The 22,608-nt window shown below is 42.3% G+C and overlaps 1 protein-coding gene across 3 annotated transcripts in view; it reads left to right on the top strand.

The window, feature by feature from the left end:
- The first annotated feature begins 259 nt into the window (after window positions 1–259).
- The window catches only part of kif1ab (kinesin family member 1Ab), a 31,576-nt gene continuing 9,227 nt past the window's right edge, over window positions 260–22,608 (top strand). Inside the window, exons 1-40 of one of the 3 annotated variants that reach the window (XM_030751161.1) lie at window positions 260–604; window positions 1,703–1,877; window positions 8,482–8,555; window positions 8,785–8,964; window positions 9,083–9,151; window positions 9,399–9,577; window positions 9,666–9,777; window positions 10,093–10,170; window positions 10,637–10,702; window positions 10,802–10,819; window positions 10,937–11,015; window positions 11,110–11,188; window positions 11,597–11,739; window positions 13,143–13,273; window positions 13,454–13,533; window positions 15,403–15,478; window positions 15,552–15,631; window positions 15,726–15,832; window positions 15,924–16,007; window positions 16,142–16,322; window positions 16,436–16,508; window positions 16,643–16,733; window positions 16,822–16,970; window positions 18,190–18,368; window positions 18,628–18,765; window positions 18,850–18,968; window positions 19,086–19,171; window positions 19,322–19,457; window positions 19,651–19,834; window positions 20,186–20,276; window positions 20,413–20,531; window positions 20,629–20,684; window positions 20,950–21,058; window positions 21,157–21,223; window positions 21,352–21,436; window positions 21,545–21,650; window positions 21,895–21,918; window positions 22,052–22,166; window positions 22,315–22,448; window positions 22,545–22,606. In XM_030751161.1, the coding sequence (XP_030607021.1) occupies window positions 1,772–1,877; window positions 8,482–8,555; window positions 8,785–8,964; window positions 9,083–9,151; window positions 9,399–9,577; window positions 9,666–9,777; window positions 10,093–10,170; window positions 10,637–10,702; window positions 10,802–10,819; window positions 10,937–11,015; window positions 11,110–11,188; window positions 11,597–11,739; window positions 13,143–13,273; window positions 13,454–13,533; window positions 15,403–15,478; window positions 15,552–15,631; window positions 15,726–15,832; window positions 15,924–16,007; window positions 16,142–16,322; window positions 16,436–16,508; window positions 16,643–16,733; window positions 16,822–16,970; window positions 18,190–18,368; window positions 18,628–18,765; window positions 18,850–18,968; window positions 19,086–19,171; window positions 19,322–19,457; window positions 19,651–19,834; window positions 20,186–20,276; window positions 20,413–20,531; window positions 20,629–20,684; window positions 20,950–21,058; window positions 21,157–21,223; window positions 21,352–21,436; window positions 21,545–21,650; window positions 21,895–21,918; window positions 22,052–22,166; window positions 22,315–22,448; window positions 22,545–22,606 (4,045 nt within the window). In that variant the 5' untranslated portion in view covers window positions 260–604; window positions 1,703–1,771. Of the gene's footprint in view, window positions 605–1,702; window positions 1,878–8,481; window positions 8,556–8,784; window positions 8,965–9,082; window positions 9,152–9,398; window positions 9,578–9,665; window positions 9,778–10,092; window positions 10,171–10,636; window positions 10,703–10,801; window positions 10,820–10,936; window positions 11,016–11,109; window positions 11,189–11,596; window positions 11,740–13,073; window positions 13,274–13,453; window positions 13,534–15,402; window positions 15,479–15,551; window positions 15,632–15,725; window positions 15,833–15,923; window positions 16,008–16,141; window positions 16,323–16,435; window positions 16,509–16,642; window positions 16,734–16,821; window positions 16,971–18,189; window positions 18,369–18,627; window positions 18,766–18,849; window positions 18,969–19,085; window positions 19,172–19,321; window positions 19,458–19,650; window positions 19,835–20,185; window positions 20,277–20,412; window positions 20,532–20,628; window positions 20,685–20,949; window positions 21,059–21,156; window positions 21,224–21,351; window positions 21,437–21,544; window positions 21,651–21,894; window positions 21,919–22,051; window positions 22,167–22,314; window positions 22,449–22,544; window positions 22,607–22,608 lie in introns of all 3 variants that reach the window. The other 2 variants (XM_030751159.1, XM_030751160.1) reach the window with 2 other exon arrangements.

Raw genomic sequence — 22,608 nt, 5'->3', positions numbered from 1 at the left:
TGCTCAATTTTCAAACACTTGTTCAGATGAGCTCATCTTAAATCAAGCTTAGTGTCTCATTTCTGTCTCTATAACCCTCCAGTCTTATTTGCGTCTCTGAGTTATGTTGTGGTCCATCTTCTCCCTCCCTCTCCTCCTCCTGTGCTGCGTCGCTTTACCTCGTGGCCGCCCGCTGCGGATGATGCTGAAGCTGATGTCATCACCGCCTCCCAGCATCCCTGGCACAGCTGCACCGCCATTTTCCCTGCTTTTAGACTGCCCGACAGACAGACTGACGGCGGGCCGTCGGAGCATCCCGCACCCATAGTCCTGTTTATCCGTGTGACCACCGCTCCTCCCTCTCCCTCGAAGTCTCCCACTCTTTTCTAACTGACGCACCGCTGCTGAAGCTGAGACACCCTCTCTCTCTCTTTTTGTCCCGGCGGATTCTCCATGTATGGATGCGTTAGGGGAAATGATGCTGTAGGCTAACCAAAGACAGAGAGAAATACCAAAATACGGGCTGCAGAGGAGATTCAGAGGAGGAGGCACCAGAGGATCCTGCCGCTGTTTTGAATGGGCAGTGGGATTCACCCTTTGCGGCTGTCGACTCTGAGTTGCTGAGGTAAGACACGGCTCCCCGACATGTTTTTCATGGCACCAACGGGTGTCACGCCTTGGTGAGGACAGGGTATTTGTGTGTGCTGGTGTTTTCGAGGCCTTTGTACGTGTAAGAGACGCAGCGTCCGGGTGTTTGGTATTTGATTCTGCTGCTGTCTTTAAAAATATTCAAAACCGCATTAAAAAAAATTAAGTGTGCCGCCGTCACCCTGAATGAATTAGACGAGCACAGGAGCTCATAAAGGCTGCGACTGTCATGTAACCTGTAATAATGTGTGCTGACCTCCTTTCTGACGCAGTGTAGGATGAATCGGTGTCTGAGCTGTGTATGTTTACGCGGCCTGTCGTTGAGGTGCGGCAGGCACAGCAAGATGGAGGAGGCAGTATTTACATGCCTTTAAAACATTCGGCAAATGTCATCTAATGAAATTCTTACACTCCTCAGATTTATCATGTATGGATTATGACTTATTGTTAGGGTATTAAGCAAGATTTGCGCTTTTTTTTTTACCGACTGAGGCTTGGATGTGAAGATGCGCGCCGCGCTGTCTGGAAGCAATGATACATTTATAAATTATTCTAAATTTGTTCATGAACTAAGCAAATGCTTTGTGCATAGGCCATTTATAGGGGTTGTAAAGAACTATAAAACTAGTAAGAGAAGCTTAGTTGAAAGACGCAGTGAAAAGCGCCACATAATTCTTACATGGAGGACAGTGTATTATTTTCTTCGGTTTGTAGCAATCATGCCTTGATTCATGGCGGTGATGCTGCCAGAGAATAAGCAGCCATTTTACTGTAGAATAGCAGCGATGCTGATGATCATCCTGCCAAATGATGGCCTGGACATTTAGTCAGCAGGAACTGGGTGTTTCTCCCTGAAGACAAACTGACTGTGATTCAGTGCCTAAAAATGGAAAATGGTGTCATGTTTAAATCTCAGCTGTTTGTGGCTAAGGAAGCTGCATCCCCATTATTAAAATCATTAAAAAAAAAAAAAAAGTTTTATTCATGCACTAAATTCTACAGTATGGAGTCTTAATGATTTATGGTGTAATATCTGCTGTAACTGCTAATAAACTGTCATCGTCTACCTGTGCAGGTGTCAGGTGTGCACTGGTAGCCACGGGGATCTCCGGCTCTTCTGCTCACTCACACACAAACCTGCAACATGGCGGGGGCTTCTGTGAAGGTGGCGGTGAGGGTACGACCCTTCAACTCCAGGGAGATCGGGAAGGAGAGCAAGTGCATCATTCAGATGTCTGGAAACACCACAAGTGAGTAAATGAGCGTTCAGCTGGTAGCAGCGAGACTTTTCATTGAGGGTTTAGAGTCAGTCTGATTTCAGTGTTTGAGAGTTTAATTATGCATTTTAACTATAGTTGCTCTGAGAAGTGCTTCAAATTGAGTTATTATGCAAACTTCTAAAGTAGATTTGCATGATTCACAGTTGAAGATAATTCTTATTTATCTTATACTGGGCGTCAGTTCACCCACTGTATAAAATACCTTATTTTAGCTCATTTCTCTTTAACCCTGTGAGGTCTGAGTCATCATAACCCTAAACCTGTGACTATAATTTGTGAAGTTTCTCCCAAGTCTTGGCAATCAAGGAACAAAATTTTAAAAGACAACAAAATAATACTTCTAACTGACAGCAATCCAAAACTTTTCACATTTTTTTTTTTTCCAGAAAATCACTTTTTCTTTTTCCTTTTCCCAAATTATAGAATTAGGGTAAGAGATAACCCGACCTCTACCTTCCCGAGGAGGCACCATAGGGGTCGGGTGCAGTGTATGTCAGGCAGCGGCCAAGGGCAAAGGCTCTGGCAGACTGATCCCCAGCTACAGAAACTGGCTTTTTGGACATGGAACATCATCTCTCGGGTGGGGAAGGAGCCTGAGCTAGTGTGTGAAGTTGAGCAATACCTGCTTGATATAGTCGGGCTCACGTCAATGCATGGCCTGGGCTCTGGAACCAGTCTCCTGTAGAGGGGCTGCACTCTGTCCCAGTCTGAAGTTGCTCTCGGTGAGAGGCAGCGGTATCCTTGTATCCCCTTGGGATGGAGGGTTGCTCCCCTGCACCTTTGGGCCAGGGAATGGGTTCTTACTGTTGTTTGTGCTTAGGCACCAAATGACAGTTCAGAGTATCCAGCCTTCTTGGAGTCACTGGGTGGGGTGCTTGAGGGTGCTCCATGTGGTGACTCCGTCGTCCTACTGGGAAACTTGAATGCTCATGTGGGCAACGACAGTGAGACCTGGAGGGGCACGATAGGGAGGACTAGCCTGCCTGATTTGAACCAGAGTGTTGTTCTGATATTGGACCTCTGTGCAAACCACAGTGTGTCCATAACAAACACCATGTTCTAACGTAAGGATGTCCATAAGTGCACGTGGCACCAGGACACCCTAGGTCGCAGGTCGATGATTGATTTTGTAAACGTATCATCAGATCTGCGGCTGTATGTTCTGGACCCTCGGGTGAGCTGAGCTGTCAACTGATCATCCTTTGGTGGTGAGTTGGATCAGGTGGCGGGGGAGGATGCTGGACAGACCTGGTACACATAAACATACAGTGAGAGTGTGCTGGGAACACCTGGCAGAGACCCCAGTCCGCAAGATCTTTAACTCCCGCCTGATCTGGGGTGGTGGTTCCCATTTTCAAGAAGGGATATGCTCCAGCTATCAGGGGATTACACTCCTCAGCTCCCCCTGGAATGTCTATGCCACGGTGCTGGAAAGGAGAGTTCATCTGTTAGTCTAACCTCAGATTCAAGAGGAATAATGCAGTTTTCATTCTGGTCACAGAACACTAGACCAGCTCATTATCCTCTTAAGGATATTTGAGTGTGCGTGGGAGTTTGCCCATCCAGTCTACATGTGTTTTGTGAACTTGGAGAAGGCATTTGACCGCTCTCCTCTTGGTATCCTGTGGGGAGTGCTGCGGGACTATGGGGTGTCTGGACCATTTTACAAGCCATTCAGTTCCTGTATATCCACAGCGAGAGCCTGGTCCACAATGCCAGCAATAAGTTGGACTCATTTCCAGTGGGTGCTGGACTCTGCGAGGGCTGCCCTTTGTCACCGATTCTGTTCATAATTTTTATGGACAAAATTTCTAGGCATATCCAAGTGGCGGAAGGCTTCTGCCTTGGTGGCCTCAGAAAATCATTTCTGCTTTTTGCTAATGATGTGGTCCTGTTGGCTTTATCAGGTGGTGACCTCCAGGTCACACTGGAGTAGTTTGCAGCCAAGTGCGAAGTTCCCATTTACACGAGAATGTTTTTCACATGGAAACAGTAAAGTTTTGATGTGTTTCGGGCCTCCCATTTACACTAGAACAGCGTAAAAATGATACTTTGAAACACTCCGTTCTCTGTTTCCATGTAAATGGATGAAAACACTACTTTTTGAAATGGGGCACTATCACATACGCACTTTGTTTGCGACTCTTATATCCACACCACTAACTTGTTGCCTGGCAATGGGAACTACATTGCTTTGAACGTCCTGTGTTCCATGTAAACACGAAGCTATCGATTTACCAGTCAAACTATGTTACTACCCTCACCTATGGTCACAAGCTGTGAGTAGTGACCGAAAGAACGAGATCAGATACAAGTGGCAGAAATGAGCTTCCTCCAAAGGATGGCTGGTCTGTCCCTTAGAGATAGGGTGAAGAGAACAGTCATTCAAGAGGGGCTCAGAGTAGAGCTGCTACTCCTCCACATCAAAAGGAACCAGTTGAGGTGGTTCGGGCATCTGATTAGGATACCTCCTGGGCGCCTCTTGGATGAGGCTTTCTGGGTATGTCCTACCAGGAAGAGGCCCCGGGACAGACCCAGGACATGCTGGAGAGATTATATCTCTTGGCTGCCCTGGGAACGCCTTGGTGTCTCCCCAGATGAGCTAGAGGTGGTGGCTGGAAGGTAGAGTTCTGGGCTTCTCTGCTTAGGCTGCTAAAAATGGATAGATTGATGACTGTGATCCATTCGCAGTTTGTTTCACTGGTTATTGGTTAACCACGGTGAACCTTTACACCTCTGGGCCTGAGGGCTGAAGTCCTCTACTGGGCCCTGTGCTTACTTCCTGACACCATGGAGCCTGATTAGCATTTGTTATAGAATACCAGAATTGGCCAGTCCACCACAGGCCCCCTGTGTTTTTCACAGGTGAGTGCAGGTTCAACCTGAGCACATGTGACAGACGTGAAAGGATCTGGAGAAGCTGTGGAGAATGTTGTGCTGCCTGTAACATCATTCAGCGTGACCGGTTTGGTGGTGGGTCAGTGATGATCTGAGGAGGCATATCCATGGAGGGAAGCACAGACCTCTATAGGCTAGGCAATAGCATCCTGACTGCTATTAGGTATCAGGATGAAATTCTTGGACCCATTGTCATATCCTAAGTTGGTGCAGTTGTTTCTGGGTTCCTCCTGGTGCACAACAATACCTGGCCTCATGTGGCGAGAGTATGTAGGCAATTCCTGGAGGATGAAGGAATTGATACCACTGACTGGCCGCTCGCCTGACCTAAATCCAATAGAACACCTCTGGGACATTATGTTGCGGTCTATTCAATGCTGCAAGCTTGCACCTCCTACTGTCCAAGAGCTCAGTGATGCACTGCTTCAGATCTAGGTGGAGATCCCCAAGGACACCATCCTTCGTTTCATTAGGCACATGCCCTGTCATTGTCAGGCATGCATACAAGTATGTGTGGGCCATACAAACTACTGAGTACCATTCAGAGTTGCTGCAATTAAATTTTGGCAAAATGCACTATCCTTTGATATGTGGGGTGTCTTTGAATTCAGCCCTCTGTAGGTTGATAATTTTCATGTCCATCAAACGATGTGCCACCCTTTGGTTTCTAACACATTACCCAGATTTTTTTTTTCCCATTGAGATGATGTGTTTTCAAAGTGTTCCTTTATTTTTTTGAGCAGTGCATATACGTATTTCTTTTTAGAGAAGTAGTAGCTGCTTTTGTGTCACTGGTAATTCTTTAACAGTTTGGATTATAGATAAACTCTAAGGAGAGTGACAACTTTGAAAATAAGTAAGCGAATGCCCGAATGCCCTCACTCATTTACATCAAGGTGGAGGCTGTGCTCAGAACACAAAGCATGGGCATGAGCAGGAAAAATAGAAGCAGTTTTCATGGTACAATGTTATACCTCTGAAACATAATCGTTTAGTACTGTATGAGGTGTTTATGGAGCATTTTTAATTCTCTTTGGGCTTTTGAACCTTTTTAAATCAGAATACCAGTAAATGTAGCTTGTGATTAAATGATAAGAAGAACAGTGAATTCCGCTCATCTGCACAAAGTTATTTTCCTATTAACCATGTTCGTTATATATAGGGCAGTAGGATAAGGCTGCATGCATATTTTGTCAGTTCTTAATTTTACAGTACATTGATTATACAGAGAGAATATGACATATGTGAATAATTACAGCAATTTGATACAGCGATTACGAGATTGTGTCTGATGGTCTTCATTTAAAATCCGACCCATGTTTAAAGTGATGGTCTGGTGCTGTTCTGTGGCCCACTTTGAACCATTTCTAACATTTCACCTCATCTCGTGGGCAGCTTTGTCCTGTAGCAATGTAACAGTGGGCAGGGAGGCATGCAGCATTTTGGCAGCTAGAGGAGAAAACAAAAGCTTCAGTCAGGCCTGAAGCCCATCAGTGTGTGTAGAATGTAGCGACAGCCGCAGTTCTCTTCTCTCATCATACGAGCTGCAGGGACCAACAAGGCCTCGTTGTTCTGGTCGAGTCCAGACCCGAGGTCAGCTGATGTAGGATTGGAGGAGAAAGCAGGGGTATCTCAGTCTGCTGTGCCTGTTTTTAATAATCTCATTGAAAGATTCAGGCTTGCATTGCTCCACCTGGGGGACTTCACATGTGTTGAGTGCTAAGAACTCTTTCTCATCTTAACAGGATTGATTCACTACTGCTGCTTTATTGAACTTTTCCTTAAGGGGTGATACAGTAGATTTAGGTTGCAGCCAAAAGAGCAGCTGCTTCTGCTTACTAAAGACGGGAGGGCTGTGGTGTGTATATATATATATATATGTGTGTGTGTATATATATATATATATATATATATATATATATATATCTATATATCTATATCTATATATATATATATATATATATATATATATATATATATATATATATATATATATAAAGGATCCTATTGATCAGAACTTTCTGTGTTGGTTTGATTAAATCAAAGTCATTGCAAGCATAAAGTTACTGGACACTTTATTAGGTACACCATGCTAGTATCAGGTTGAACCCCCTTTTGCCTTCAGAACTGCCTTAATTCTTTTGTGGCGTAGCTTCAACAAGGTGCTAGATATATTCCTCCCAGATTTTTGGTCCATATTGACATGATAGCATCATGAAGGTCTACAAATCCATGATGTGAATGTCCCATTCCACCACATCCTAAATAGGCCCATCATCCTTGCAGGCTACGTCAACCTCATGTGTAGTTACATTTGTTGGGAGGTGCACATCAGGTTATGTTGTAGGTTACCGCATAGGGTTCAGAGCGGTTTCCAGTTCCGTACGTAGGCCCCGCAAAGACCCTACGCAGAAGTCTAATTCAGGCATACGGGACCCAAAGTGTGCCAAGAAATATTCCCCACTTCATTACACCACCACAAGCAGCCTTAACCATTGATACAAGATAGGATGGAGCCATGCTTTCATGTTGTTTATGCCAAATTGTGAGCCTATTAATCTGAACATCATGGCAGAAATTGAGTACTCACCAGACCAGGGAATGTTTTTTCAACCTTCTGTCTTTCATGCAGGTTCTTGTGGTGAACCTGCATGAATTGCAGATTGATTTTCCTGTTCTTAGCTGACAAGAGTGGGATCTGGTGCAGTCTTGTGCTGCTGTAGCCCATCTGCTTCAAGGTTCCACATGTTGTGTTCAGAAATGCTCATTTTCATTACCTTGGTTGTAATCATTATTTATTCTAGTTACTGTTGCTTTACTATCAGCTTGAAGCAGTCTGGTCATTCTCCTCTGACCTCTGGCAGCGACAAGGCATTTTAATCCAGAGAACTGCTTCTTACTGGATATTTTCTCTTTTTGGATCATTCTCTGTTGTTGTGTTCCAACAGTAGATCAGCAATTCCTGAAATACTCAGACCAGTACATCTGGTACCAACAACATCAAAGTCACTTAAATCACCTTTCTTTCCCATTCTGGTGCTCAATTTGAACTTCAGCAAGTTGTCTTGATCATGTCTACATTCCTAAATTCATTAAGTTGCTGTTGTTGATATTTGCATTAACAAAGATTTAAGCAAGTATATCTAATAATATGGCCAGTGAGGGTAAATATGGATGCAAAACAAAGGTTTTAAACAGAGCTTTTAGTGGTAATAGCACAGGACTGGATTGTAATTAGCTGTGAAATATACACAAAAAAGACCAGTAAATAATCAAAATGATAAGGCAGGACTTGAATTGGCTGTGGGGGAAACACCAAAAAAAACCAACTCAAAAACATTAATATGGATCATTATTAACCACATTGTTCTCGGAGCAAATAATCACAAAACCAAGAAAAGAAGAAAACAAAGCAAAACCACAAGCATTTAAGTACAGCATGTTTATAGCGTTAGCGTGGGTATTTCAGGAAATCAACAATCAGTCACAAAGACTGTGGGAATATACAGATATAGATTTGTTATGGGTATACGTTTCCATATGTTCACAGTCTTCATGTGGCTTATTGTGTGTCGACTAAAAAACTGTAACTGAGAAGGATGGAATGAAGAACACAGAGGTTATTAAAGTGACTCAGCTTTTGATGCTTCTAACTGATCTGTTTTGGTCTTTTTAGCAATCCTGAACCCGAAACAGCCGAAAGAAAACAAGAGCTTCAACTTTGACTTTTCCTACTGGTCACACACCACAGTGAGTTTTTAACAGCTTACATCAAATGAAATACATCTGCACGAGAAAACAGAAGGATTTGTTCTTAATCAAAACCTCAGTGACTGATCGGTCTAACTTTCTTTTTTTGGCCTCCAGCACACTGTTTGATATTTAATGTGTGTTAGAACAATGAATATTCATGCTGTAAAATGCTAATTTTCCATCTCGCCCTCTCTCTGTTATCGCTCTGCTATCACCGTATCTACAGCCTGAGGACATCAACTATGCGTCCCAGATGCAGGTGTACAAAGACATCGGCGAGGAGATGCTGCTCCACGCCTTTGAAGGCTACAATGTGTGTATATTTGCATACGGCCAGACAGGAGCAGGCAAAAGCTACACCATGATGGGCCGACAGGAGAAAGACCAGCAGGGAATCATACCTCTGGTAAAACAGAGAGCAGTTCTAACGATAGTGTAAAACACAAGCTTTTGCATATTTGACTTCAACACAGCTGTTTGAAGTCCTCAACTTGTAAAATGACCCCCAGCTTTTTGTTTTCTAGCTGTGCGAGGACCTTTTCACCAAGATCAATGACAGCAATAATGACAACAGCATGTCTTACTCAGTGGAGGTGAGTTATGCCAAACAGACATACTTTTTGGCAGGCTTTCCTGTCGGTATTTAATGAACTATTTTCAGCAGATTAAAATAAAACATGAAACAGGGCCAGCTCATATTGTAACTGTGTTATTTTCTTAGTCAAAAGCTAATTCATTCATTTTGAATCTCTTATTGCACCAGGAGCAGCAAATCACTTAAGTTAACTGATTAATTGCTCATAAAACAATTTTTATGACTTCCTCCATTTCTCCCTACAGGTGAGTTACATGGAGATCTACTGTGAGCGTGTGCGTGACCTGTTGAACCCCAAAAATAAGGGAAACCTGCGTGTCAGAGAGCACCCGCTGATGGGACCCTACGTTGAAGATCTGTCAAAGCTAGCCGTCACCTCCTACAATGACATCCAGGACCTGATGGATTCTGGAAACAAGGCCAGGTAACAGACTGAGGCCATCGATTAAAAATAAATAGTCTGGCTTTGATAAATGTAGTTTAAAAAAATGCATGCGTTTTTGCTTTTTTAGGACCGTGGCTGCTACCAACATGAACGAGACGAGCAGCCGCTCCCACGCCGTCTTCAACATCATCTTCACGCAGAAGAAACACGATATGGAGACAGACAACACGTCAGAGAAGGTTCTGACACACATCCCGGCTCACTGTCATGTCTCGCAAATCGCCCACAAAAACAGGCTTTATTTCTCCCTGCTTCTGACCACAAGCAAATCAATAAGGAGAGTTGAGGCAGAAATGATTTTATGACCTTTTATAGCCTGTGAGGAGGTTGTGAGCAGTGTTGTTATCTGCTGAACATGTTTCTGTATTGACTGATAAACCACACTTTACTGCCAGCTCTCCTTTTCAGCTCCAGGTGGATTGTGTTAGCTGCAGTGGATGTTTAATCCTTTTCAGAAAGAGGGATTCGTTTTGAAAAAATTCTTGTCTTTGTAGGTCAGCAAGATCAGTTTGGTTGACTTGGCTGGCAGCGAGAGAGCCGACTCAACCGGAGCTAAAGGAACCAGGCTGAAGGTGAGATGACGCTGCTGTTTCAGTGATGTTTTTATGGCACATTCACATTAGAACTGGTGGTGGGGCTGCAACAGTAGCAGCGATGGCAAAGAAAATGTTTCTTGAAGAAGCTGAGTTATTAATTTTCAGCAGATTTTTCTAATTATGTGTAACATTTGACAAAATAAGTATTTCACTCGCTTGTAGTTTATTAGTTTTACCCACCGGTGATGATTTCACTTTTGCAAAGGTAAAATATGTCTTAGAAAATATGTCTTTTATCTAACTACAGTCCCCTATAAATTCATCTCTCAGTCTCATCTAGCTAGCTCTGGCTCATCTTATCATCTTATTATCTGGCTCATCAAAGTGACGCCTTCGGTGGTTCTAGTGTTAATTAGAAGTGTTCAAAAACAATCCTTATACTTGTAAATGTACTCATGATTAGATAGAGAAATATATGACATGTCTTTGTGTGTGTTTGCAGGAAGGAGCAAATATCAACAAATCCCTGACCACTCTGGGAAAAGTGATTTCTGCTCTAGCTGAACTGGTATGACTTTTTATACTTTGCTAAAAATCTTCTATTAAAAAAATTACTTTTCTGTGTTGTTGAGACAATAAATTCTGGCATTTCTCCTTCTCTTCTTAGGACTCAGCACCAAACAAGGTCAGTATTACTAATTACATCTCACAATACAGATTACAGCAGCAAGCAGGCTATATGGAGGGTTTTATTTTTTTTTTCAGGGAAACTTTGAATAAATTGTGATTTCTTTTTTGACAGAACAAGAAAAAGAAGAAGGTGGAGAGTTTCATTCCCTACAGAGACTCGGTGCTGACATGGCTGCTGAGGGAGAACTTAGGTATGCAAATACAACCCTTAAAAAAAAAGCTTTTACTGTAAGGAAGTCATTTTTTTGTGTAAATTAACGAAGACTCTTTCTGTATCTGTTTTAGGTGGAAACTCTCGCACAGCCATGGTGGCTGCCCTCAGCCCTGCTGATATTAACTATGATGAAACCCTGAGTACCCTCCGGTGAGGAAAATATCATTAAAGCTCTTTTTTGGGATCATTAAATTTGACATTTTTCCCTGGGAATACATTTTAAAGGTAATGTCATGCTTACACCTCAGGGTCAAGCTGATGAATAGATGTGCTGATTAGATTTTGGGTTAAATTCTGCATATATTTGCATACTGCTGAGGAAAATGGACTTCATGTAGCTCTGTCAGTTAAACCGTTAATGGACACTTCAAAATACCTGCTGACCTTTTTTGGAGAAAATTACATGCAGGCAATTTTGTTTTATTATATTTTTTTTACCAGCTGTAGAACATGGGGTAGCATCATTCTCGCTTTATATTTCATATCGCCTGGTCAGCGTGATTCAGCATGGAAAGGCTGAGGAATGATGACTTACTGACCTTAATGGTCACATTTTAGGTACGCTGATCGTGCCAAACAGATCCGCTGCAACGCTGTGATCAACGAGGACCCCAACAACCGCCTGGTGCGTGAGCTGAAAGAGGAGGTGGCTCGTCTCAAAGACCTGCTGTACGCGCAGGGCCTGGGAGACATCATCGAGAGTGAGTGTCGTAGCAGCTCTCGCACATGTAACACACACGCACACGTGCACAGGAAGCTGGCAGTTAAGAGCTTTTGTGCAGATTTTTTTTTTCTCTCAGTACATTGAAGACAGAGGATTAACTTGGAATGTGAGTGTGTCTCTCACACAGTCTCTTCTCTCCTCTGTCCTATCAGCGTATCGCTGCACCGGTCCTGCCATCACTGGTTTGAAATGTGTGTATAACTGTAGTGAGCCTGCGCTTTGCAGCTAAAAGAAATGAATCCCGAGCCGAATTTCCTCCTCCACCACACCAGAGACCAAACCAGCAATCCTGAGAGAAGTCAGATGATGCAATTTGATTTAAAAAAAGAAATATGAAGAATAACTAAAATGATCTTTGTGGTTAAATCTTTTTACTGTAATTGATTAACTTTTTTTCTAAGAAAAAAAAATGGCCTCCTTTCTTTTTTCTCATTCGTTCAGATTTCCATGGTAATGCATGCTTTCACTCTTCAAAGCTTGAAACACTTTTATCCTCAAAGGTACTGTGACCCCTCCACAGTGACACTTTGTCTCTGTTCCTCATTATAATACTGCAGATAAGAGCACAGCAGAAACTGTCAGATTCAGGGTTGGCTCTTTAATCATGCTATTTAATTTTTCTTATTGTTTAATAAGATTACTGACCATGGAAGAAAGGACTGACTGGGAGGATGCCATTTTAGATTGCTGTCTTTGCAGTCTGGTCCTCTGTGTGTGGAGCTGCTGCATTTGAAGCTATGACTCAGGTGCGCAGAGGCCTGCGCTGCCGGGATCTATGCCACCAAACGCTGTGCTAAACAGCTTAAAAACATCAATCCTCCCTTCAAAATAGCAAAACATAACAAAAAACACACAAAAAAAGAAAAAACACCACTCTGTATTTGGTCCCCATGCATTTCACTGATGTTTCCATATTTTTTAGTGTGCTCTGTCCTAACCATGCCGCTTGCGAGCTTGTTGTGTGTGTTTGTGTGCAGGTCACTGTCAGAGAAAAAAAACTCCTCTGGTCTTTAGCATTCAGTCTCTCTGACACTGCGTGCTGTGTCAGTTTGAGTTGCTCTTTTCTCTCCGTCTGCGATGGCTTTGGAAAGCAAATACGTCTGCTTCTTTGATCCATTATTTGAGCTTTCTCTTCTTTTTTTTTGTTACCCTCCCTGTTGTTTCCTTATTCTTTTTTTTTTTCCTTTTAAATCCGTATCCCTGCGTGGTCCTCTCAATCCCCGATGTCTCTCCTTGAATACCTCCTGTCTGCTCCTTCCTTCTGTCCTTCCTTCCTTGCTTTCTTCCATGCAACGCCTCTCTTTCTGGCAGACCTGTGCGATTACAAGAACTTTGTGAATAATCGCCAGGCTGTCAATCAAAGGGGTGATCTTTCCACAGTGACCAATGCCATGACCGGAATGAGCCCTTCGCCCTCGCTCTCAGCCCTGTCCAGTCGAGCCGGCTCCATCAGCAACCTCCACGACCGCATCTTCAGCCCGGCCAGTGAGGAGGCCATTGAAAGGCTCAAGGTAGGAAAAACAAAAAAGGGAGTGGACTATGTCGAGATAGAAAAAGTGTGTAACAAAAATGAATCTGAGATGTGAGTTGTAGGGCACAGACGTTTGGTGGGAAGCTCCCTTAATGAATATGAGAATGAGCAGAGTCAGTATTTCCATTTTGAGAGCGTGCTGTTTTCCCATCATCAACAGGAAACTGAGAAAATCATCGCAGAGCTTAATGAGACCTGGGAGGAGAAGCTGCGCCGTACTGAGGCCATTCGTATGGAGAGGTTTGTCCAGGCTCTTTATGCTGTTTAATACTCTTGGATGTAAACCCAAGTCTCATTTACTCTTACGTACGTTCCCATTATGCCTCTTTTTTGACCCAAAATAATCAGTAAATTTTATTATCTACATGCCTATCAAGGTAGTCCACTTACTGTTTAATAAACATACCCATTTTTGATTGGTCCTAATGTTTTTAAGGAAATGTGGTAGCGTTATACTGTTAAAAGTTGAAATTCACTCTTTTTGGCCTTATGACAACTTGTCGTGTTTTGGAGTTTGATGAAACTTTGTGTCTTCCTGAAAGTTTTTATTGAAAATACGCATTTATGTCCATCTAGTGGTTTCATAGTGTAGTGGTTTACACATTCACCAAACAAGTGAACGATCCCTGGTTTGCTCCCAGGAGGAGACACAAGTCCTTTGGGGTTGTGTCAGGAGGGTGATCTGGCGTAAATCAAACATGCAGAGCTGCCAGCTGTGGCGACCCTTTGTGAATGAGGGACCAGCCGAAAATAGCTTTCACACATTCATCTCCCTCCGTGAATGAATTTCTCTCACCATCAGATCAGTATTTCATTTTGACCGTGATTTGAATGTTCTTTCACAATGATGTCTCACAGCTGAAAAATAGTTCCAATGTTAAAGTGGTGCTGAAGCCTTTCCTGAAGAGGCGCTTATTTAGTCAAGTCAAATTTATTTGTGTAGCACTATTCAAACATAATTCAGAGTGCTTTAGAAACGGATAGAAAGAGAAATGTTTTAAAACATGTAAAACATTTCTGGATGCATGTCAGGATACAAAACATTCACCTGAATCTTTGCAAATTATGCTTTTATCGTTTGCCAAAAAAACAAAACAAGAAGCACGTGGGAAAGAGTGAGAAAGCATTTTACGCAGTCTGTGTAAGAAACACAAAGATTTAGGCATGGCCTCTCCTCCCACACCCATGGAAGGTTGTTTACGCCAAAATTTTAAGTTTGTATCTTGAAATTTCAATTTCATAACTCAGAATTTAATGGTGCTTAGTAAGTTGAAATTTGGAGATATGAACAGTTCTTATCAAATTTATTAGACCACCTGTCATAAAACAGGAAACACAAATATTTTAGAAATCTGTCAAAAACTTGCTTAAAACAAAAAATTCTATTGTTATTTATTAATAAAATAAAAAACTGAATTTACGTTTTTATGCCCAAATTTGAGTTGTTATACCGGACTTCTCTGAGAAGTCAGAAAAGTCATAAAGTCATAAAACTAATGTTTCTGTTCAGGAATGCAAGTAAATAACTGTAATTTGGCATCTTATGTGCTTTACTGGGGGGTTTTCAGCATTTTTGTAGAACAGTAAATTTGAAAATTCATGGAAAACAACAGTAATTTGGCATAAACCTTATACTGGGTGGTGGTCTAATAAATTTGTTAAGCACTGTAACTTGAAATTTCGACATAATTACCAGAAATTTTGAGATAATGAGTAAAAATCATATTCTTCATAGGGATTTTGATTATCAGCTATATCAGATATTATCAGCTAGTCTAACCATCCAAGGCAGGCTTACTGTGAAACAATGGTATGTAGAAACCACAAGTTCTTATGACATCAGGCTCATCTTAACAAAAACTCTGCTATGGCAGAGTTGGGGTTAGCAGAGTTTCTCTGCTATGAAAAGAACTACTCTACCCACAATCCAGTTGTGATTGGTGGAGGTCGTCTTTACCATGGAAATGTTTAAACCCAGCAAACATCACATTGCTTAGTTAGCACCAGAGCCCTTGAGTAAGTTACATCTGCCAACACTCCTGTAACGACTATGAATATATAACCCTGTAGTCACATGTTATGACTCCAACTCTGTGATGAATTCTGTAGAGAGGCACTGTTGGCGGAGATGGGTGTTGCCATGAGAGAAGATGGAGGCACAGTCGGCGTCTTCTCCCCAAAAAAGGTACAGTGCTTTTCCTAGATCCACATGCATGTCAAGCAACCCACATAAACGCTAACACACATTTCCCTTTCAGACGCCTCATCTGGTGAACCTCAACGAGGACCCGCTGATGTCCGAGTGTCTGCTGTATTACATCAAAGACGGCATCACCAAGTAAAGAGTTACATATTTTCAGTTTGACATTAAATCCATTCGGATACTCTACAGTCTTTAGTCATTTGGATGCTTTTTTTTAATCTTCCTTCAGGGTTGGCCGTGAAAACGCCAAGACTCGCCAAGACATTGTTCTCAGTGGCCATTTTATCAAGGATGAACACTGCACCTTCAGCAGCACCACCGGCCCTCAGGGAGAAGGTAGAGAAGTCGCTCTCTGTAGACAAATCTGCTAAAAAAAATTCATTGCCTCGCCCCAGTCACACGTACATTTAACATTTTTCTGGAGCAGGATGTGTCATCCTTGAGCCTTGCGAGGGAGCAGAGACATATGTGAATGGGAAGAGAGTGACCTCCCCCATTGTCCTGCGGTCTGGTAAGTATGAGTCCTCTTTGATTTACTGATAAATTCTACGAGTCCTCAATTAAATAGCGGGGTCATTTTTAATGCAGGGACCTCATGCTTAAATCAGATATTTTGACTTTTATGCTTATATCTGCATTTTTAAGGAAACCGCATCATCATGGGCAAGAGCCACGTATTTCGCTTCAATGACCCCGAGCAGGCTCGCCTGGAGCGGGAGAGGACGCCGTGCGCTGAGACACCCGTGGAGCCCGTCGACTGGGCCTTCGCTCAGAGAGAGCTGCTGGAGAAACAAGGCATCGACATGAAGCAGGAGATGGAGCAGAGGTGTGTGTGTGGTCTGATCAGTTGTTTTTAATCATGATGAATATATATTTATTATTTAAATAGTGTTTTTTTTGGCAAAGTTCTTTGGTATTGACTAAAATTAAATCTTTCAGGCTTCAGGAGCTTGAAGATCAGTACCGCAAAGAACGAGAGGAAGCCAGCAACCTGCTAGAACAACAGCGGCTGGTGGGTGCTCGCATTACTGGCATTAATCACATCATCAGTAATGGCTAATCAGTTCTGGATGTAATACAAGCAAACGTAAATCCTCACCTGCGCGCTCATTCTCCTCTTGATCTGGATCGCACATTTTCTTTCAGGACTATGAGAGTAAACTGGAGGCCCTTCAGAAACAGGTGGACTCTCGGTACCTCGAGTCACCTGAGGAAGAAGAGGAGCCTGAAGAAGAAGGTGATACTATCATCTTTTTTTTTTTTTTTTTTTTGTTTCAGTGTCAGGCTCTTATTTTATTCACATCAAGTTCTTTTATAACCTCCAGTGCCATGGACGCCGCGTGAGACCGAGCTGGCGCTGTGGGCTTTCAGAAAGTGGCGTTTCTATCAGTTCACATCCCTCAGGGATCTGCTCTGGGGCAATGCCATCTTCCTCAAAGAGGCCAATGCTATCAGTGTGGAGCTGAAGAAGAAGGTTAGATGTTATTATTGTATGATATATACCCTGACAGTGGGGTAAACTTTTGCTCTTGTGAGTATAAAATGTCTGCCAGTGTCATTCTCTAGGAAAATTGTCTACATTAGGACTGCAAAGATTCATCGAGCTGCTTGAAAAACTCAATTACCAAAAAAATCTCTGATGCAAATTCTTTGCTGTGATGCTTCGTGTAATCTGCGCTCAGCTGTCACCATGTAAGCACAGGCTATTCTCCCACATTTGCAACTAAAAATAGACCTGCAACACAAACGTCTTTAAGAGCACGTGTGAATAAAAAGCAATTACGACATTAAGCCCGAGCTGCCCCCACTTTTCTTAACAAAGAGGCTGAACGTAGAACAGCAGGAGTGAAAATGATGCTGTCGTGGTTTAACTTGAAACATTTTTCTAACATCCAAAACAGCAGCGCTTGTTACTGTAATCATCATGAAAAAATCTGTACTGGGAAAAAGCTGGCTGGAGTCTGTAATCAAACCACCAGTTCAGCATCCACTGCCATTTGTTTTACACGGCAAAAAATCTAAAGCTATACAAGTTAAAATAAAAGCATATGTATGCACATGAACTAACCCAGTCTGACACAATGTTTAAATTAGTCCGCTTGCTGAAGGCTGACGGCAGCCGTCCCACTTTCTATTGCAGGGATACCTGCAGCAAGCAGGGGTGAGTCTAAAGGGGGGCATGGGGTGTACTGGATCATGTTTCCTTCAAGGCTCTTTTAGGGTTATTTTGCATATTTAGATCAATATAGTGGAAGAAAATGAATGGGTGGATAATATTTAAAAAAATAAAAGCCTTTTTTTCTACAGGGTGTCAGAACTCGTTTTTTGCCTTCCAAGAAGACAGTAAAGGCTACTTTAATTTGTGCCTTAGTTCAGGGTGCATGTATACCTTATTTTATTTGACATTCCTGTATTTGTTATTTATTTTTGCATTTAAGGAAATCTTTTCTTTAAAAAATCTGATTTTAATATGGTACATAAATACACTAAAAGGGTTTAGTTGCAGTTATGCAGTTAAACTGTTAAAAAATACTGCAATTTCTCAGCAGTTCATTTTAAAAGATTTGTCTTTTTTTCTCTTTTAATTAAGACAAAAGTTTTTCTTGGCCGATTACTTGATTTATCGGTGGAATAATCAATGGACTACTCAGTTACCAAAATAATTATAATACAATCTTGTGTCTTCTTCACAGGTTCAGTTCCAGTTTGTCCTCTTGACAGACACTCTGTACTCTCCGCTGCCTCCTGACCTGCTGCCCCCCTGTGAGGCTAAAGAGAGAGAGAGGCGACCGTTCCCTCGGACGATAGTAGCCGTCGAAGTACAAGATCAAAAGAACGGAGCCACGCATTACTGGACTCTGGAAAAACTGAGGTGCTAAGAGATTTTGACTGTATAGCTTGAAGCTCATTTCATGGTCACAGATCCAGTTATTTGTCTGTAAAATCACCAGCATTCATATCCTTGTCCTCAGAGCTGATTAAAAATGTTTGTCCCTGCAGAAACCTTTATACTGATACATACAAATTAAGAAGAGCTGCAACAACTCTATCAACTCTAACTGGTCATATTAGCTTGATTTAATCTACATGTCAGCACATACTGACCCACTGTTTTCTCCTGCCCCCTCCAGACAAAGGCTGGACCTGATGAGAGAAATGTATGACCGTGCTGCGGAGCTGCCCAGCAGTGCCGTCGAGGACTGTGACCACGCTCTGACAGGAGGCGACCCCTTCTACGACCGCTTCCCCTGGTTCCGTCTGGTTGGCAGGTCAGTTAACGTCCACAGATTTAAATTCTTTTACTGCACAGTGAGGATGCTCACAAACCCCTCATCTCTCTCACTCCTTCTCAGGGCTTTTGTGTATCTGAGTAACCTACTGTACCCGGTTCCTCTGGTACATCGTGTGGCCATTGTCAGCGAGAAAGGAGAGGTGAAAGGCTTCCTCAGAGTGGCGGTGCAGGCCATCTCAGGTACAAATAAAAATTAGCTCTGGATGCTCCTGAACATGTACTTTTGAGTTGTTTTGTTTTTTTGTAAAACACTTGTTAACCTTTGGGTGTAATTTCTTCTGTCATGTCTCTGTTTAGCTGATGAGGAAGCACCTGATTATGGCTCTGGCGTGAGGCAGTCAGGCACCGCCAAGATCTCCTTTGAAGACAAACAATTTGAGAAGGTACGTCCGACTGGTGACCTTAATGATGTGCTCCAGCTGAGTCCTTCTCATCAGATCAAAGTGAAAATGTGGAGATTGAAAATAAGAAACTAATCATGATGTTCTTTCTGGAAAAGAGGCAAAAGGTGATGTTTTTTATGTCCTGTTTAGTTCCAGACTGAGTCATGTCCTGCCAGTCTGTCGCACTCCAATACCTCGCAGGAAGAGCTGCGAATTGTGGAGGGAGAAGGACAAAATGCTGAGATAGGAATCTCTGCAGATGAAGTTAACAACAACACCTGTGCAGGTGAGGCAAGGGCTGCAGATTAAATTTTCTTTCTCAGAATTCAAAACAACTAAGCTGTACACAAAGACCACCACGTCCTTGTCATTGCAAGAATATGGTGGTCTTACGAGAAATACCTGGGGTGCGGAAATATATTTCAAATTTGGCACATCTAATGTCAAAGTTTCTCCATTTCTGCTTCTTTGCCACGTAGCCACACTGGATGCTCCTCAAAGCCCAGTGAAGAATTTAGGTCTTGGTCTGGATCTTCCTCTGGACCTGTCTCCAGAGAAAGCTCTGTCCCACCTCAAGATCGGCAGCACTTTCACCTTCAGAGTTACCGTCTTACAGGCCTCGAGCATCTCGGCAGAGTACGCCGACATCTTCTGCCAGTTCAAGTGAGTCAAAGCAGAGTTCCTGGAAATAACATCACGCAACTGATATAAATTTAATTTAGGTGTCAAACAGCTCTTATTGAATAACTCCCCAGTTTTCATCTCTCATTTGTGAATATGCCATATATAAAAAATTCAAAGATTTTACAGTTTTTACCTTAAAGATCACATGATTTAGAGGATAAACTGTAATCAAACTGAATATATTTACTAATTAATACATTAAAATATTTATAGTTTGAGTGGCTGACAGTAAAATAATCTTTGTGGTTGTTAGCCAGATGCTTAGGGTGAAATAATGTGTACGACAGGCAAAAGGCAAACCAGATGATAAAATGACTTCACTGTTTTCAGCTTCATCCACCGTCATGACGAAGCCTTCTCCACTGAGCCGCTCAAAAACACCGGCAGAGGCCCTCCACTGGGGTTCTACCATGTTCAAAATGTAAGCCGTATTAATGCTTATATTAACAAATATAATAACAAATTGACATGTTATGTCAGTTATTCACTTGTTAACAGAGTGTACAGACAGCTTTCTGAAGGGTTCATTTGAGTGGTTTTCTCTCCTCCTCTCATAGATCACAGTGGAGGTGACCAAGTCCTTCACGGAGTACATCAAGACTCAGCCCATCGTCTTTGAGGTGTTTGGACACTATCAGAAACAGCCCTTCCCTCCGCTCTGCAAAGATTTAATCAGGTCAGGAAGAAATTTGACCTGCTAACTTTACATATTTTGATGGAAAAAAAAGTTTTTCTCACAGTTTCATGTTTGTTTTTTGTTTTTGTTTTCTCAGCCCACTGAGACCCTCCAGGAGGCAGTTCCCTCGGGTAATGCCGTTATCCAAACCAGGTTAGCAATGACATTCAATGAGCCTATAAGTATGTAAGTGCATGCTTACATAAAGGTGACCATTTTAGTGGGATAATGATTTAATTCAATCATCTGTCAATGATTTCCTTGTTTGCTTGTTTAAATGTTCTCTGCAATAAACCAAATAAACTAGTCAGTCCAAGTACACTCAGTAATATCTTGTGTTTAGTCATCATTAATTTCACTATATTTAATTTCAGTTCAGCTTGTCACACATGAATCTTTGTCCCCTTCATTCATCCAGTGCCTGCCACCAAGCTCAACACCCTGACTCGCTCCACTGCGGGACCCTGTCACGCCAAATACGACCTCATGGTCTTCTTTGAGATCTGCGAGCTGGAGGCTAACGGAGAGTGAGTCTTATCTGTTTGCGTTGCCGCTTAAATATCTATATAATGAAAGTGAACGTATGCGTCTCACTTAAAAAAATGTGTTATCTCTCTGTCTCCAGTTATATCCCGGCTGTTGTTGACCACAGAGGTGGGATGCCCTGCTATGGGACGTTCCTTTTACATCAGGTCTGACCATATTTCAACAGTTTACCTTTCTACCTATGGCTGCAGCAGATGTAAACAAGCTTTTTTGTTTTCTTGGAATAAAATATTTTAACATTACTAAATTCACTCCCCATCTCGGGACTCCACAGGGCATTCAGAGAAGGATCAGAGTTACAATTGCTCACGAAACAGGAAATGATATCGAGTGGAAAGAGGTGAAGGAGCTGGTTATTGGTGAGTATCCTTTTAGGGCAAGTTCGTCAGAATTTATTAGGAAGACCTCAGAAATCAAAAGCCGCTCCTTCCAGTGGTCCAGTCTCATCATAACTTGTTTGACTGCAGGTCGTATTCGAAACACACCTGAGGCTGATGAGACCATCATAGACCCCAACATCCTTTCCCTCAACATCCTGTCCTCTGGATACTTCTGGCCAAAACATGATGACAAGTATGAATTTATTTTTTTTCTCTCTTTTTTTGTATTTATTAATTCAATAACAGCAACAGCATTTTTTTTTTTTTTTAAATTTAACTGAACAAACCTGTATAGACCGTTAAGAAGCTTTGCATTATTTCATGCACTCTTACAGCCTTTGGCTTTTCAGTTTGCATGCATCAGTTTTGTTTGATGAGTTTAAACTTCTAACAGTGAAAAGTTTATAACTTGCTTTGTTTCTCTTTGCTAATGGCAGCGTCTCCCTGGGAGTTGATCATAGGTATAATTTTTTTCCCCATTTTCATTTCTGATAACAAAATGCTGCATTCGTTCATTTGACTTTTCATGCAGTGACGGGACTTTCCCCCCTAAACTGCACTAAATGATGACAGATTTTGTTTTTCTCCCTGTAGAACTTTCTACCGATTCGAGGCAGCGTGGGACAGCTCCATGCACAACTCTCTGCTTCTGAACAGAGTCACTCCCTACGGGGAGAAGATCTACATCACCCTCTCTACTTATCTAGAGGTAACAGAACGTTTGTGCACTATATTATACTGGTTATAACACCTCTGACCATGTATTTCACCTAACCCTAACCCTTGAGATCAATTCTGCCATGTTGTGATCCCTGTAGAGGAAAGTGGTTCATTGATGTTTTGTGTATTTTGGCTAGATGGAGAACTGTACTCAGCCGACAGTTATCACCAAAGACTTCTGCATGGTGTTTTACTCACGGGACACAAAGCTGCCGGCATCCCGCTCCATCAGAAACCTGTTCAGCACCGGCTGCTTCCGGCCCTCCGAGAGGTAGAGATTTATGGATTCAGACACTCTAGGTTGCTGCATGATTCAAACTGCGAGTTGTAACTATATGTCAATCTGTGTTCTCCTTTCTCTCCTCAGTAACCGTGTCACTGGAGTCTATGAAATCACTCTCTGCCATGTAGCCGACAATGGAAGTCCAGGT

The sequence above is a fragment of the Archocentrus centrarchus genome, chromosome 17, assembly GCF_007364275.1.
Source record: "Archocentrus centrarchus isolate MPI-CPG fArcCen1 chromosome 17, fArcCen1, whole genome shotgun sequence".
In the NCBI taxonomy this organism is placed as follows: domain Eukaryota; kingdom Metazoa; phylum Chordata; class Actinopteri; order Cichliformes; family Cichlidae; genus Archocentrus; species Archocentrus centrarchus.
This window is presented reverse-complemented; position numbering and strand designations above follow the sequence as displayed.